Source organism: Bos grunniens, chromosome 14 (genome assembly GCF_055505025.1).
Source record: "Bos grunniens cultivar Pamir isolate PY7600 chromosome 14, Bosgru_T2T1.0, whole genome shotgun sequence".
Lineage (NCBI taxonomy): Eukaryota > Metazoa > Chordata > Mammalia > Artiodactyla > Bovidae > Bos > Bos grunniens.
The window spans coordinates 65,600,010-65,613,753 of NC_141178.1; the positions used below are offsets into that span (position 1 = coordinate 65,600,010).

The 13,744-nt window shown below is 45.9% G+C and overlaps 1 protein-coding gene across 11 annotated transcripts in view; it reads left to right on the top strand.

Moving 5' to 3' along the window:
- ZHX2 (zinc fingers and homeoboxes 2) overlaps nt 1-13,744 on the top strand; it is a 181,433-nt gene that overhangs the window by 153,392 nt on the left and 14,297 nt on the right. For 10 of the 11 annotated variants that reach the window (XM_086337036.1, XM_086337044.1, XM_086337034.1 and 7 more), the window contains one exon: nt 7,605-10,349. In XM_086337036.1, coding sequence (XP_086193162.1) covers nt 7,829-10,345 — 2,517 coding nt within the window. In that variant the 5' untranslated portion in view covers nt 7,605-7,828 and the 3' untranslated portion in view covers nt 10,346-10,349. Of the gene's footprint in view, nt 1-7,604; nt 10,350-10,608; nt 10,977-13,744 lie in introns of those variants that run through there. The other variant, XM_086337039.1, reaches the window with a different exon arrangement.

Sequence of the window (13,744 nt, forward strand, 5' to 3'; positions counted from 1 at the left end):
CCAGGAAATTCCAAGGAATTTGGGAACTCTGAGCAGGAAGCACACACTTACAAGTATATATTTTTTATTGTCTCACATTTTGTCTACTCAAGTTTCAAAGATGTCATCTTATGTTTTCTCTGGAAGCTTCGTGGTTCCAGCACTATATTTAGATCTCTGATCTACTGTTAACTCATTTTTTGCATACATGGAGAGGTAGGAGTTGAATTCTTTTCTTTTTCATATGGATATTCAGTTATGCTCTCACCATTAAAAAGAAGACTTTCTCCTATGGAATTGACTTGTTCAAAAATTAACTGACCATAAATGTGGATTGTTTTTTTTTGGATGTCCTATTCTGCTCTAGTCACCTAATAGTTTATTCTTGTACCCAAACCATACTGAATTGATTATTGTTGCTTAATAGAAAGTCTTGAAATTAGTTTATAGCCCCCAACTTTGTTCTTTTTCAGTACTATTTTGGTTCTTCTAGGTACCTTGAATTGTCATATAAGTTTTACAATCAACTCATCAGTTTCTTCAAAACTCCTCTTGGAATTTAGGATTGTGAGCTATAGATCAATTTACAGAGAGTGGATATCTTAATAACATCAAATTGTCCAATCCATGAACACTGCATATCTTTACATTTATTTAGATCTTTAATTTCCCTCCCTGGTGGCTCAGCTGGTAAAGAATCTGCCTGCAACACAGGAGACCTAGGTTCAATCCCGAGGTTGGGAAGATCCCCTGGAGAAGAGAACAGCTACCCACTCCAGTATTCTGGCCTGGAGAATTCCATGAAGTGTATACTTCATGGGGTTGCAGAGAGTCAGACATGACTGAGCGACTTTCACTTTTAACTTCTCTCAGCAGTCTTTTTTTTTTTTAACATTTTAAAAATTACTTTATTTTAATTGGAGAATAATTACAATATTGTGATGGTTTTTGCCATACATCAGCATGAATCGGCCACAGGTATACATGTGTTCCCCACCTTCCTGAACACCCCCCCACCTTCCTCCACACACTACATTTTAAGGATCCTTGAAAGACAGTTTGAGAGATTTGCTCTTTGCTCTTTTTTTTTTTAATTAATTAATTTATTTATTTTAATTGGAGACTAATTATTTTACAATATTGTAATAGTTTTTGCCATACATTGACACGAATCAGCCATGGGTGTACATGTTTTCCCCATCCTGAACCCCCATCCCATCCCTCAGGGTCATCCCAGTGCACCAGCCCTGAGCACCCTGTCTCATGCATCGAACCTGGACTGGCAATCTATTTCACGTATGATAATATACATGTTTCAATGCTATTCTCTCAAATCATCCCACCTATGATACATATCTCTAACCAGGGACTCACGTACAGAATCTATAAGGAATCCTACTAATCAATAACAAAAAGACAACTTTAAAAATGGGCCAAAGACTTGAAAAGACATTGCACAAAAGAAGACAGATGAATAGTCATTGACATGAAAAATGCTTAATATCAATATTCATTAGGAAATGCAAATTAAAACCACAATGAGATACATTTTATACCCACTGGAGTGTATTTTTTTTTAATGACAGCAAAAGGGCCCTAGGAATCTTTTTTGAAGAGAGGGAAATATTCTAAAATGAGAGTGGTGATGGCTACACAACTTTACAAATTTACCCACAAAAATCATTGAAACATACCATCACAATAGGTGGATTTTAGGATATGTAAATTATCCCTCATTAAGCTCATACATTACTGATGAAAGTGTTAGCCATATATTACAATTTAAAGACACAAGCTGGGCTTTGCTGGCAGTCCAGTGGTTGAGATTCTGCCTTCCAAGGCAGGGAGCACAGGTTCAATCCCTGCTCAAGGAACTAAGGTCCCACATGCTGCGAGGTGCAGCCAAAAATTTTAAAAAACAAAGACACAAGCATGTAGAGAAATTGTAAACAAATGCTGGAGAAAGATAAACATAAAATTCAGGATAGTTTTCACCCCTAGGAAGGAAGGGAGGGGGATAGGAAGTGATAAGGGCAAAGAGGGAACTTCAAAGGTATTTGTAATCTTTTTTCCCTATATTGGGTGATGATACACAGTGTTCATTGTATCAACAGTTTTTATAGCTTACATATAGTCTATAGATTGTTATTTTGTTTCTGTCCTGTAGTTAATAACTGCAACTTCAAATGAATAAAATAAAGCATAAAAGAAAGTAAAGGCAGACCTGATAAGAACACCTGATACACACTATCCAGTGGGGAGTAAGACACAACCCAACCTGAGACTTCATAACAGCACAGAAGGCAGAGTTGGAAGACAGTCCACAGAGATGAAAGCTGGTGGGCATTCACACAGACTCATAAGGCAAATCGATGGAGAATGGGGGACCAGATAGCGAGGAAGAGGATAACAGGTTGGCTGAAAGTCATAACTTCTCCACTTTGGGTTCACAAGGGGTCGGGGGAACACAGCACCCCATCTGTCCTTAAAAAATAAATACGCGTGCATGCCTGCATGCATTCATTCTTTTTTGCTAACTTAGGCCAGTGTACACCTGAAGCTGAAAACCTGGCCAGAAATATGCAGCCCTCGTGCTGGTGAGTGGCCGGCCTCATGGCACTAGTCCTGACCTCTCACTGGTGGCTCACAGACTTTCAGAAAGACAGACGCCAACTCTCTACTGCTCTGCAGACACTCTCCCCCTTGTGCCCGGATTACTCTTCCAAGGGCAGTGGTTCTTGCAGCTCCACGGGGAGGACCCTGGGAGAGGAACGCTTCAAAGACTCACTGTTTAATGAGCCCTCCCCACCCTTCTCTTTTCTTTCTTCATCTTTCCTCCTTTTTAATCTGCTGTGGTTTGGATCCCTGGTTGCCAAATACATTTTAGAAGATATCGTCTATTCTGAACCACAGTTTTTAGAACATCAAAAAGCTTTTAGGATATTTCACCACTATTTGGCTCATTTCTTGGCCTCACTTGTCAACAGATTTAAATAATTCTAGATACGAGGAGTTTCTGTGAAAAAAAGTCTCTTCTCTCCCCTGAACCTATTTCTGCCTCATTTCTTTGTTTTGCAGCAGAAAAGTCTCCTTTTGCTCCCTCTCTTTTAAAATTCATAATTCAAAGACCCAAGCCTCTTGGCTAGTGGGTGCAAATTTGGCCACATTCTGCTGTATCAGTGATACCTCCTGCAGAACTGGGTACCTCCTTTCCCATACAGAGTTCCTCCATCACATAAACTCTGGTGTACACTCAACACCCCTTCACACATGCATAGACACATGAGCATGCACACAAACACAAGCAACATGCAGGCACCTACATGCAAGTGCAGGCATGCTCGTGTGCACACATACTCATTACTGAGCATCCATGAGAGATTTTCCCATAGTTCATACATCTGCATCAGTAGCAGTTGCCACAGGTAGCCATCTTGCAGTTACTTTATCATTCAACCAAGCTTTATGTAAAGCATACTGCAGACCAAATACAGGTCTAGGCTCCAAGGAAACCACAGTGATGAGTTCCTGCCTTTGTGGAGCCTATTTTCTAGAATAGCACCGCTCAGTAGAAGCTCCCTCAATAAGGGCAATGTCCTGCATTGCTTAATACAATAGCCACCAGCCAGGTGTGGTTACTGAGCACTTGACATGTGGCTGGTGCAAATGAAAACTGGAGTTTAAATTGTATTTAATTTTAATTAATATGAATTTAAAGAGCCACATGTGGCCAGTAGCTGCTATATTAGGAGAAAATGGATAGATACTCTCTCCTCCTTCTTCCTCTTTACTTATATAAGTAAACTTTGAATATTAAAAAGTACTATCTTAAAATCTCCTTCTGCATGACTCTCATCAAAAAGAACACAAATAACAAATGTTGGCAAGGATGTGAAGAAAAGGGAACCCTCATACACTGTTGGTGGGAATGTTAATTGATACAGCCACTGTTGAAAATAGTATGGATGTTTCTCAAAAACTGAAAATAGAACTGCCATTTGACCCAGCAATTCCACTCCTGAGTATATTTCTTTAAAAAAGCAAAACACTAATTTGAAAAGATACATGCACCCCAATGTTCATAGCAGCATTATTTCCAGTAGCCAAGATATAGAAGCAACAGATGAATGGATAAAGAAGATACGCTACACACACACACACACACACACACACACACACACAATGTAATATTACTCACCCATAAAAAGAATGAAATTTTGCCATTTGCAGCACCGTGGATAGACTTGGAGGGTATTATGCTAAAGTGAAATAAGTCAGAGACAGAAAGAAAAACACTGTATAATATCAATTATATGTGGAATCTAAAATATACAACAAATCAGTGAAAATACCAAAAAAGAAGTAGACTCACAGAGAACAAATTAGTAGTTACCAGTGGGAGAGGGAAGGGGGAGAGGCAAGACAGGAGTAAAGAGATTAGGAGGTACAAACTATTAAGCATAAAATAAGCTACAAGGATATATTGTACAATGCGGAGAATATAGCTATAACAACTATAAACAGAGCATAACCTTTAATAATTGTGAATCACTGTATTGTACACCTGTAATTTATATAATATTATACAGCAACTATACTTCAATTAAAAAGAACTTTGCAGATTAAAAAAACATTTAAGCCCTTTTCAGTACCAAAATGAATTTCAAACCATAAATAAAGCCCATCAAGAAGCGGAAAAGAATTCCTCTGCTGCTCCAGAGAGGAAAGAAGCAGGAGGCCCGTGGGAGGTTTCCAGACGGGAGATGGACGTGGCTTACGCAAGGCAGGGAAAGGTGGAAGTGGTCTGATACTGGTTTATTTTGAAGACAGTCAACAGGATTGCTGGTGGATTAATTTGAGGGTGGGATGAAGAGCATTTTGGCCCAAGTGTGCCATGATAGAGCCGTTGGTGGAGATGAAGAACTTGAGAAAGAGGGGAAAATCAAGAACCTGATGTTCAGGGACGTCCCTGGTGGCCCAGTGGCTAAGACTCAGCACTCCCAATGTAGAGAAGCCTGGGTTGGATCCCTGGTCAGGGAACTAGATCCCACATGCCTCAACTAAAGGTCAGCATGCCACAACTAAGTCTTGGCACAGCCACATAATTAAATGAACTTTCAAATAAGAGTCTCATGTTCAGCTGAACATGTCACTTTGGGTGTAGTCAGCAAAACGACACACTTCTCCCTGCTCTGCTGTGTCCATGTCCCATCCTCAGCAGTGCCTTGAAGGACCCGTACCTACTGCTGAGGAAATTGCCCAGCAGGAAAATGCCTTAGAGTGGCCAGGGTTCTGGGTTCACCGGGGGCAGGGGGGATGCCCCACTCCCAGGTCCCACTCAGGTTTGTCACCTGACCCCCTAAGCAGATAAGTGGGCCCCCATGCCCCACATGGTTACTCTTGAAAGTAAGCCTGTTAATTCTACCTTGAGACCTCTCTTCAGTGGGACTCGAGCCCAGGCCAGCGAGAGGGACAGAAGGGGATATGCCATCTGCATCTCTTCTCCCTGGATGTCGGCCATCCCTGTTTCAGAACCCATCTCCCCACTCCAGTAGACACACGATGAAAGGCTCTCCTCTGCAGAAGTCCATGCATTCAGACACTCAGCGTGGTCCAGCCCATCACTTCCCCTGTTGGGGTTCTATTAACATACCCCACCTCCTTATAAGCAAATTGTTCTTCTTTAGTCAGTAAGTCATGTCCGACTCTTTTCCACCCCATGGACTGTAGCCCGCCAGGCTCCTCTGTCCATGGGATTCTCCAGGCAAGAATACTGGAGTGGGTTGCCATTTCCTTCTCCAGGGGATCTTCCCGACCCAGGGACCAAATCCGCATCTCCTGCATTGGCAGGTGGATTCTTTACCACTAAGCCACCTGGGAAGCCCCAAATTGTTCCTGAACTCCTAAATTAATATTTGTTTAATTAAATTCCAATCAACATTCTAACAAAATTTTATTTTGCAGATGATTCTGATTTATGAGAACTGATTTACGTTAATAGGTGATCAGAAAAAACCTAGAATTGTTTGACAAAAGAAGAATGATAAAGAGGAACTCTACCCAATACTAAAACATTCTCTAATCTATGGGGAAAAAAATTTAAGTGAAGCATAAGTGGAAGGCTCAATAGCTAGAAAAGAGATATAGAGCAGATATAATTGAGAAATACCCTATAAAAATTTAATGTATGACCAGGGTGGTTTCACAAATTAGTGAGAATACAAAAACACAATACATGCTACTAAGATCATTGATAACTTTCTAGAAAAATGGTTAGAATTGTATCTCACAGCTTACCCCAAGATCAGTTCAAGTCCAGGTGACTTAAATATAAAAAAATAAAGCCAAAACACTCTAAGAAAACATAGAATAATAGGTCTCAGCTATCAAAGCAGGGAACCACTTTCTAAAATCACTGTGACAAAGATGGATAAATTTGCCAGCTAAAAATTAAAAATTCTCTACCTGTAAAACATGAAAAATAACCATAAGCAAAACTAAAAGGTAAACGACAGACTGGGAAAATTTGCAACAAACACAGAGAAGTACTAATATTTTTAATATGGAGGTAACACTTGTAAATTAATAATAAAACCACTGGGCATCACAATACAAAAATGGCATAAATCCACAATTCACAAAATACAAATGGCAAGTGAATCTTTGAAAACTGTTCATCCTTATTAGCAATCAACAGGAGCACCAAAGCATATTAAAACAGTTTTCCCATATCTAATCGGCAGGGCTTTTAATGGTAATATTTCATGTAATCTCAGTGGTGATTCAGGCACTCATTCACTGCCGGGGAAAAGGCCAAATGGAGCAAAACCTTGGCCATAAGAGTCAAGAGAATTTAAAATGTCGACAGCCTTGGACCCAGTGCTTTTATTTCTAAGCATTCATCCAAAGCTCGTTATCAGAAGTAAGGACTAAGGATGTTGACTGCAGTTTTGTCAAGAAGAGTCAGAAATTAGGAATAAAAGTCCAAAGGCAAATCCATCATGTGTGGTGTATCCCTAAAATGTAATATCATGCTTTAATCATTCTCTTGCTCAATGTTTGTGAAAATGGGAAATGTTCAAGGGAAATGAAGGAACTGTGATATCTGGGATGATGTTTTTCTGTATTATACTTTGATGCATTTTCTATAGTGATACTCCTTTTATGGTAAGAAACAAAAACATTCATGTCCATTTTCTAATGCCCATATACATGCCACTCGCCAGCCCCAGATAAATGTCTTGTTTCTGATGCCGCATCCGTAAGAGTGACTTGCGAACCCAGCCAGCACTTCGCCGACAGGGTTCCCCCCGCCGCCCTAGCCTTCGTGAGATCACAGCACCTTTGCTGCTTGCCTGTATCGGTTGGTCTCTAAACATGAACGAGTGCCCTGCATCTTCATCTGTTTGTTCTGGGCTTGTTCCCACTGTCCTTCCCAGAGAACGGAAGAGAAGAAGAAAGTGATCCTTCATGTTTATGAGCGCCTGCTCTCACGCCATCTGTGCTTACCTGGGTGTCTGCTTTGGGTGCCAGTTGGGATGGGTCACGGGAGCAACTTGGAAAGTGTCGCTGGTTTCTTTTGTCTTTTTGAGGAAACTGACGCTGTCTTTGTTTTTGTCCCATAGGTATGATGCTGCCTCTTGCGTTCTGCCGTTGGAACAGTTAGTTTTCTGTGCTGAAATCATTTTGGGAAACTCAAACACTAGACTTCAGCGTTCAAGGGAAGCCAAAGCCATTGGAGGGGGCAATAAAGCCAAAAACTTTTTATCTGAGTAGTTCCAAAAATTTCACTGCCCCTTCCCCACCCACCCCCATCCCCCAAACAAGCCATTGCACACAGACAGGCAGCATGGCAAGCAAACGAAAATCCACCACCCCGTGCATGGTTCGGACATCACAAGTGGTAGAACAAGATGTGCCCGAGGAAGCAGACAGGGCCAAAGAGAAAGGAATTGGTGTGCCACAGCCTGAAATGGCCAAGGATACTTGGGCAGCGGAACCTGAAAACTCTTCCAAAGAAAATGAAGTGATAGAGGTGAAATCTACAGGGGAAAACCAATCCAAAAAGCTCCAAGGTGGTTACGAATGCAAATACTGCCCCTACTCCACGCAGAACCTGAACGAGTTCACGGAGCACGTTGACATGCAACACCCCAACGTGATCCTCAACCCCCTCTACGTGTGTGCCGAATGTAACTTCACAACCAAAAAGTACGACTCCTTGTCTGACCACAACTCCAAGTTCCATCCCGGGGAGACCAACTTCAAGCTGAAGCTCATCAAGCGCAATAATCAGACCGTCTTGGAGCAGTCCATCGACGCCACCAACCACATCGTGTCCATCACCACCAGCGGCCCCGGAAGCGGGGATGGTGACGCCGGGATCTCAGTGAGTAAAACCCCCATCATGAAGCCAGGGAAACCAAAAGCCGATGCCAAGAAGGTGCCCAAGAAGCCGGAGGAGGCCACCCCCGAGAACCATGTGGAAGGGACCGCCCGCCTGGTGACAGATGCCGCTGAGATCCTCTCGAGACTCGGGGGCGTGGAGCTCCTTCAGGACTCGCTAGGACACGTCATGCCTTCTGTCCAGCTCCCACCAAATATCAACCTTGTCCCCAAGGTCCCCGTCCCACTGAACACTACCAAATACAACTCTGCCCTGGATACCAACGCCACCATGATCAACTCCTTCAACAAGTTCCCCTACCCAACCCAAGCAGAGCTGTCCTGGCTGACGGCAGCTTCCAAACACCCGGAAGAGCACATCAGAATCTGGTTTGCCACCCAGCGCTTAAAGCACGGCATCAGCTGGTCCCCGGAGGAGGTGGAGGAGGCCCGGAAGAAGATGTTCAACGGCACCATCCAGTCCGTACCCCCGACGATCACCGTGCTGCCCGCCCAGCTGGCCCCCACGAAGATGTCACAGCCCATCCTCCAGACGGCTCTCCCATGCCAGATCCTCGGCCAGACCAGCCTGGTGCTGACTCAGGTGACCAGCGGGCCAGCGACCGTCTCCTGCTCCCCCATCACACTTGCCGTGGCTGGAGTGACCAACCATGGCCAGAAGAGACCTCTAGTGACTCCCCAGGCTGCCCCCGAGCCCAAGCGCCCCCACGTCGCTCAAGTGCCAGAGCCCCCACCCAAGGTGGCCAACCCCTCGCTGACCCCAGCCAGCGACCGCAAAAAGACCAAGGAACAGATAGCGCACCTGAAGGCAAGCTTCCTGCAGAGCCAGTTCCCCGACGACGCTGAGGTCTACCGGCTCATCGAGGTGACCGGCCTCGCCAGGAGCGAGATCAAGAAGTGGTTCAGCGACCACCGGTACCGGTGTCAACGGGGCATCGTCCACATCACCAGCGAATCCCTCGCCAAAGACCAGCTGGCTCTCGCTGCCTCCCGCCACGGCCGCACATACCACGCATACCCAGACTTCGCCCCACAGAAGTTCAAAGAGAAAACCCAAGGTCAGGTGAAGATCCTGGAAGACAGCTTTCTGAAAAGCTCTTTCCCAACCCAAGCAGAACTGGACAGGCTGCGGGTGGAGACGAAGCTGAGCCGGAGAGAGATCGACTCCTGGTTCTCAGAGAGGCGCAAGCTTCGGGACAGCATGGAGCAGGCCGTCCTGGATTCCATGGGGTCCGGCAAGAAAGGGCCAGACGCGGCGGCCCCCAACGGTGCTCTGTCCAGACTTGACCAGCTCTCCAGTGCCCAGCTGGCCAGCTCTCTGCCCAGCCCCTCACCAGCGATTACAAAAAGTCAAGAACAGGTTCATCTCCTGAGAAGCACGTTTGCCCGAACCCAGTGGCCGACCCCGCAGGAGTATGACCAGCTGGCGGCCAAGACCGGCCTGGTGCGAACTGAAATCGTGCGCTGGTTCAAGGAGAACAGATGCTTGCTCAAAACTGGAACCTTGAAGTGGCTAGAGCAGTACCAGCCGCAGCACGTGGTGGACGATCACGGCTATGACACCCCGTCGAGGAAAGTGGTCAAGACCGTCATCACCGAGAACCCGAAGAATGGGAGTGAGGGGGGTCATCAGTACTACAAGGACCCCAAAAAGCTCTGTGACGAGGACCTGGAGAAGCCGGGACCCAGAGGGAAGGCAGGTGGCGAGCAGGTGAAAGACAATTTGCCGGCAAAGCCCTCGGAGGCCACGTCGGACAGGTCGGAGGGCAACAGCCGGGACGGCCAGGCCAGCGACGAGAATGAGGAGTCGGGTGTCGTGGATTGGGTGGAGGTGACGGTTGGAGAGGAGGATGCTGCCTCCGACAGGTCAGACAGCTGGAGTCAGACGGCAGCGGAAGGCGCAGGGGAGCTGGCTGACTCGGACTCGGACAGCGGCCCGGCGGAGGCCAGCCAGGCCTAGACAGGTAATGCCACCCGTTCCCCGGGGAGCCGAGGAGGGGTGCTGGGCTTCCTTCTGTCTATTGACTGTGTCGATACAGTTATCAGGTACAGAGCTGTTGACACAGATGATGTGTTCGCCTCTCAAGCTCTTTTAAAACAAAGGAAGAAAAACAGGGGTTGGCAGATTTTACATCCTTATTTGCAAGGTGGTGCCCAAGTGGCACAGTGGTAAAGAACCTGCCTGATAACACAGGAGACATGAGATGTGGGTTTGATCTCTAGGTCAGGAAGATCCCCTCGAGGAGGGCATGGCAACTCACTCCAGAATTCTGGCCTGGAGAATCCCGTGGACAGAGGAGACTGGCAGGCTGCAGTCCATAGGGTCATACAGAGTCAGACACGACTGAAGTGACTTAGCACACACACAGACACGCTGGTTGTCGGAAACATCACTGCCTGTGGCCTTTGGGCATCTGTCCATTCTAAAGTCTGGTAACAAGGTGACGCGACACAAGGCCTGTTTTGTGTTTGCTGCTATAAGAAACAAACATAAATGATATGTCTTGTCTTTTCCCTTTTGGATTTTTTTTAAGAGCTAAGTGTCCAAATTTGCTGAATAAAAATGTGGGATTGTTTCCTCTAACCTGGAAGGTTTTGAAAGCCCCTGGTGTTTGTGTTGCGGTGGCTAAAGGCAGGTGCCCCCGTGTGTGTCTGATTAAGTAACCCTGCTTGTTGCTGCGCTGATGGGGTCCCCAGAACCCCTTCCAATCTGGACGAGACTGGTATAAATTACGTCTGTGGAGCCACAGAAGCCTGGGTAGGGAGGTTACCATGGTTACTAATGGCCATGTCATCCACATAATGGGACGTGCCACCGAGCCCTTGGTGTGTGCGCTTCACCAGAGGTCTGTGCAAATCAGAACCTGAGTTAAGTTTAGAAAAGGGGCGGGGGGTGGGGGGGAGGATAAGGAGGGAAAGTTCTACCTTGGCCAAAGCCAGTGTATGCCAAGGGCAGCTTAGGACCAGCATGGAGATGCAGGATTTACAGTCTGCCTGGGCTGACTTCTCCAGAGGTCACTCAAAAGGCAACAGACACTCCCCGCCCCCACCATGTCATCTTTAAACATAATGAAAGGTAGAACCTCCAGAATGATGGATAAGGTCCCCAAGAGAGCCTTGGAGAGTACCATACCTCTTTATTTATGAACTCAGACAACTTTGGCCAGCCATGTCACTCAGTTCATTTATCCAGTCATAAAACGAGGCACCTGGGAAGTAAAGTCCTCTGGAAACCTTATTTTAGCCGGTCCCATCAGCTCTTAGAAGAGCAATTTAACGAGAAGCCAAGCACAGAATGCCATCGTGTCTTTCTCCTTCAACTTTTCAGGAGGAAGTGGTAATATGTTGGGGGTGAGGAAATGGCGCTGGTGATAGGAAGGGGTTAAAGGGCATCATCCATGGTGCCACCTCCCCATCTCCCTCTGGCCATTTTCTTGCTTCTCATAAGACCCTGCTGGGACTTCCCTGGTGGTCCAGTGGTTTAAGACTCCCACGCTCCCAGTGCAGGGGGCCCAGGTTCGATCCCTGATCAAGGAACTAGATCCCACATGCCACAACTAAGAGCCTGCATGGCGCAACTAAGACCCATCGCAGCCAAATTAAAACATAATAATAAAATAACAAATTAAAAAAAAAAAAAAGATCCTACCAGTCCAGCTCATATCTCCCATATTGAAATGAAAGAGCAATTTTTTTTGTCCAATCAGATTCTGTGTGAACGCTTCTAGTTTGCCCTAGATTCCTAATGGTGCATAAACATGTCTACACGATGCCTTTTTCCTCCTACCACATATAGACAGCTGGGTTCAATTCAACTTCACAGATACACTCTGAGCACCTGCGGTGTGCAGAAAACCGCTCTAGGCGCTAGAGAGAACAGGGTGACGAAGACAGAGTTCTCATTCCCCTGGAGCTTACTCAACCAACAACAGAGGAAATTACTCTTTCCTTTATTCGCCAGGGTGTTCTGCTATGTGACGGAGACGAGTACAGCCGTGGGGGAGCACAAGGAGGGGCACCCAGGCTAGGGGTCAGGGCAGGCTTCCTGGAGGAAGGGACAGCTGACTCAGCTGATAGGAAGGAATTAGCCAAGTGCACAGACAAGAAGGGCTTCCCAGGTGGCTCAGTTGGCAAAGAATCTGCCTGCCAATGCCAGAGACGAAAGACACGCGGGTTTGATCCCTCAGTCAGGAATATCCCCTGCAGGAGGAAATGGCAACCCACTCCAGTATTCTTGCCAGGGAAATCCCACAGAGGAGGCTGGTGGGCTACAGTCCATGGGGCCGCAAAGAGTTGGACATGACTGAGCGACAGAGCAGCAGCAGGAACTAGCCATCTCCCTGAAAAGGACAGGAACACACAGGAACATCTTTTTATTTATGGCGAACGCCACAGGAGTATGCTAGAAAATATCCCTAAACGAGATGCTAAGATCTACTCAACACCGGAAGACACCTGATATCCCTAATGGGCCTCCTGATATTTTTCAGACACCACTGTTTTAAGAAAGGGGCCTCAATCTGGCTGCTGGCGGTGCCTGAAAGTTCTCCCAACAAGGCACCCCTTCGAGGAAGCTTTCCACCTCAAAGGGGGAAAAAAAAACCTCTCCAAAATTACTTCACAGCTTTTATGAACCAAACACAGAGGTCTCTTGAAATTCATAAATATTCAGTGATGTCTTTATTTAAACACATATTTATCTAGGAACCTGCAGTTGAGTGCAATTGCCACACATATAATCCTAGAAATAATGCATGGTTTTGATTTCATTAAAAAAAATAAAAACTTGGGTAAGCAGCTGAGAGCTGATTCTAGGACGGGATTTCCTCTGTGGGAGTGAGCATCCCCCAGCACCACCACCCCGCCCCCAGCCAGTTCCTCAGGCTGAAGCTTGGCAAGGCTCAGGATAGTGTCTGACTGTCCAGGCTCACCTGGCCCTGAGATTAGACGCAAAGATAAGGAATCCTTCCCAAGCCGTGAATGGGGTCACCTTGATTCAGTCTCTGGATCCATCCATTATCAAGCCATTCATTGAGAGACCTGTTCCCATAAGAAGCCAAAAAAGAAACTCCTTTCCTAAAAATGAGTCAAAATACTTGAGCCAAAGATTGTCAGATGTATGCCTTGATGTTCGGCCAGACAAAGTAGCCCAGCTCTACTTCCATGAAGAATTTCTGTTTATTTGTATATGCCATGTGCTCAGCACTCTTGCCAGCACATCTATTAAGTCATTTAAACTTCATGACAACCCTCTGAGAGAGGTATGGCTCTTTCCTCATTTTCTGCCACGCTATATCGCTTCAGTTGTGTCCAACTCTTTGTGACCCTATGGACTGTAGCCCACCAGGCTCCTCTGTCC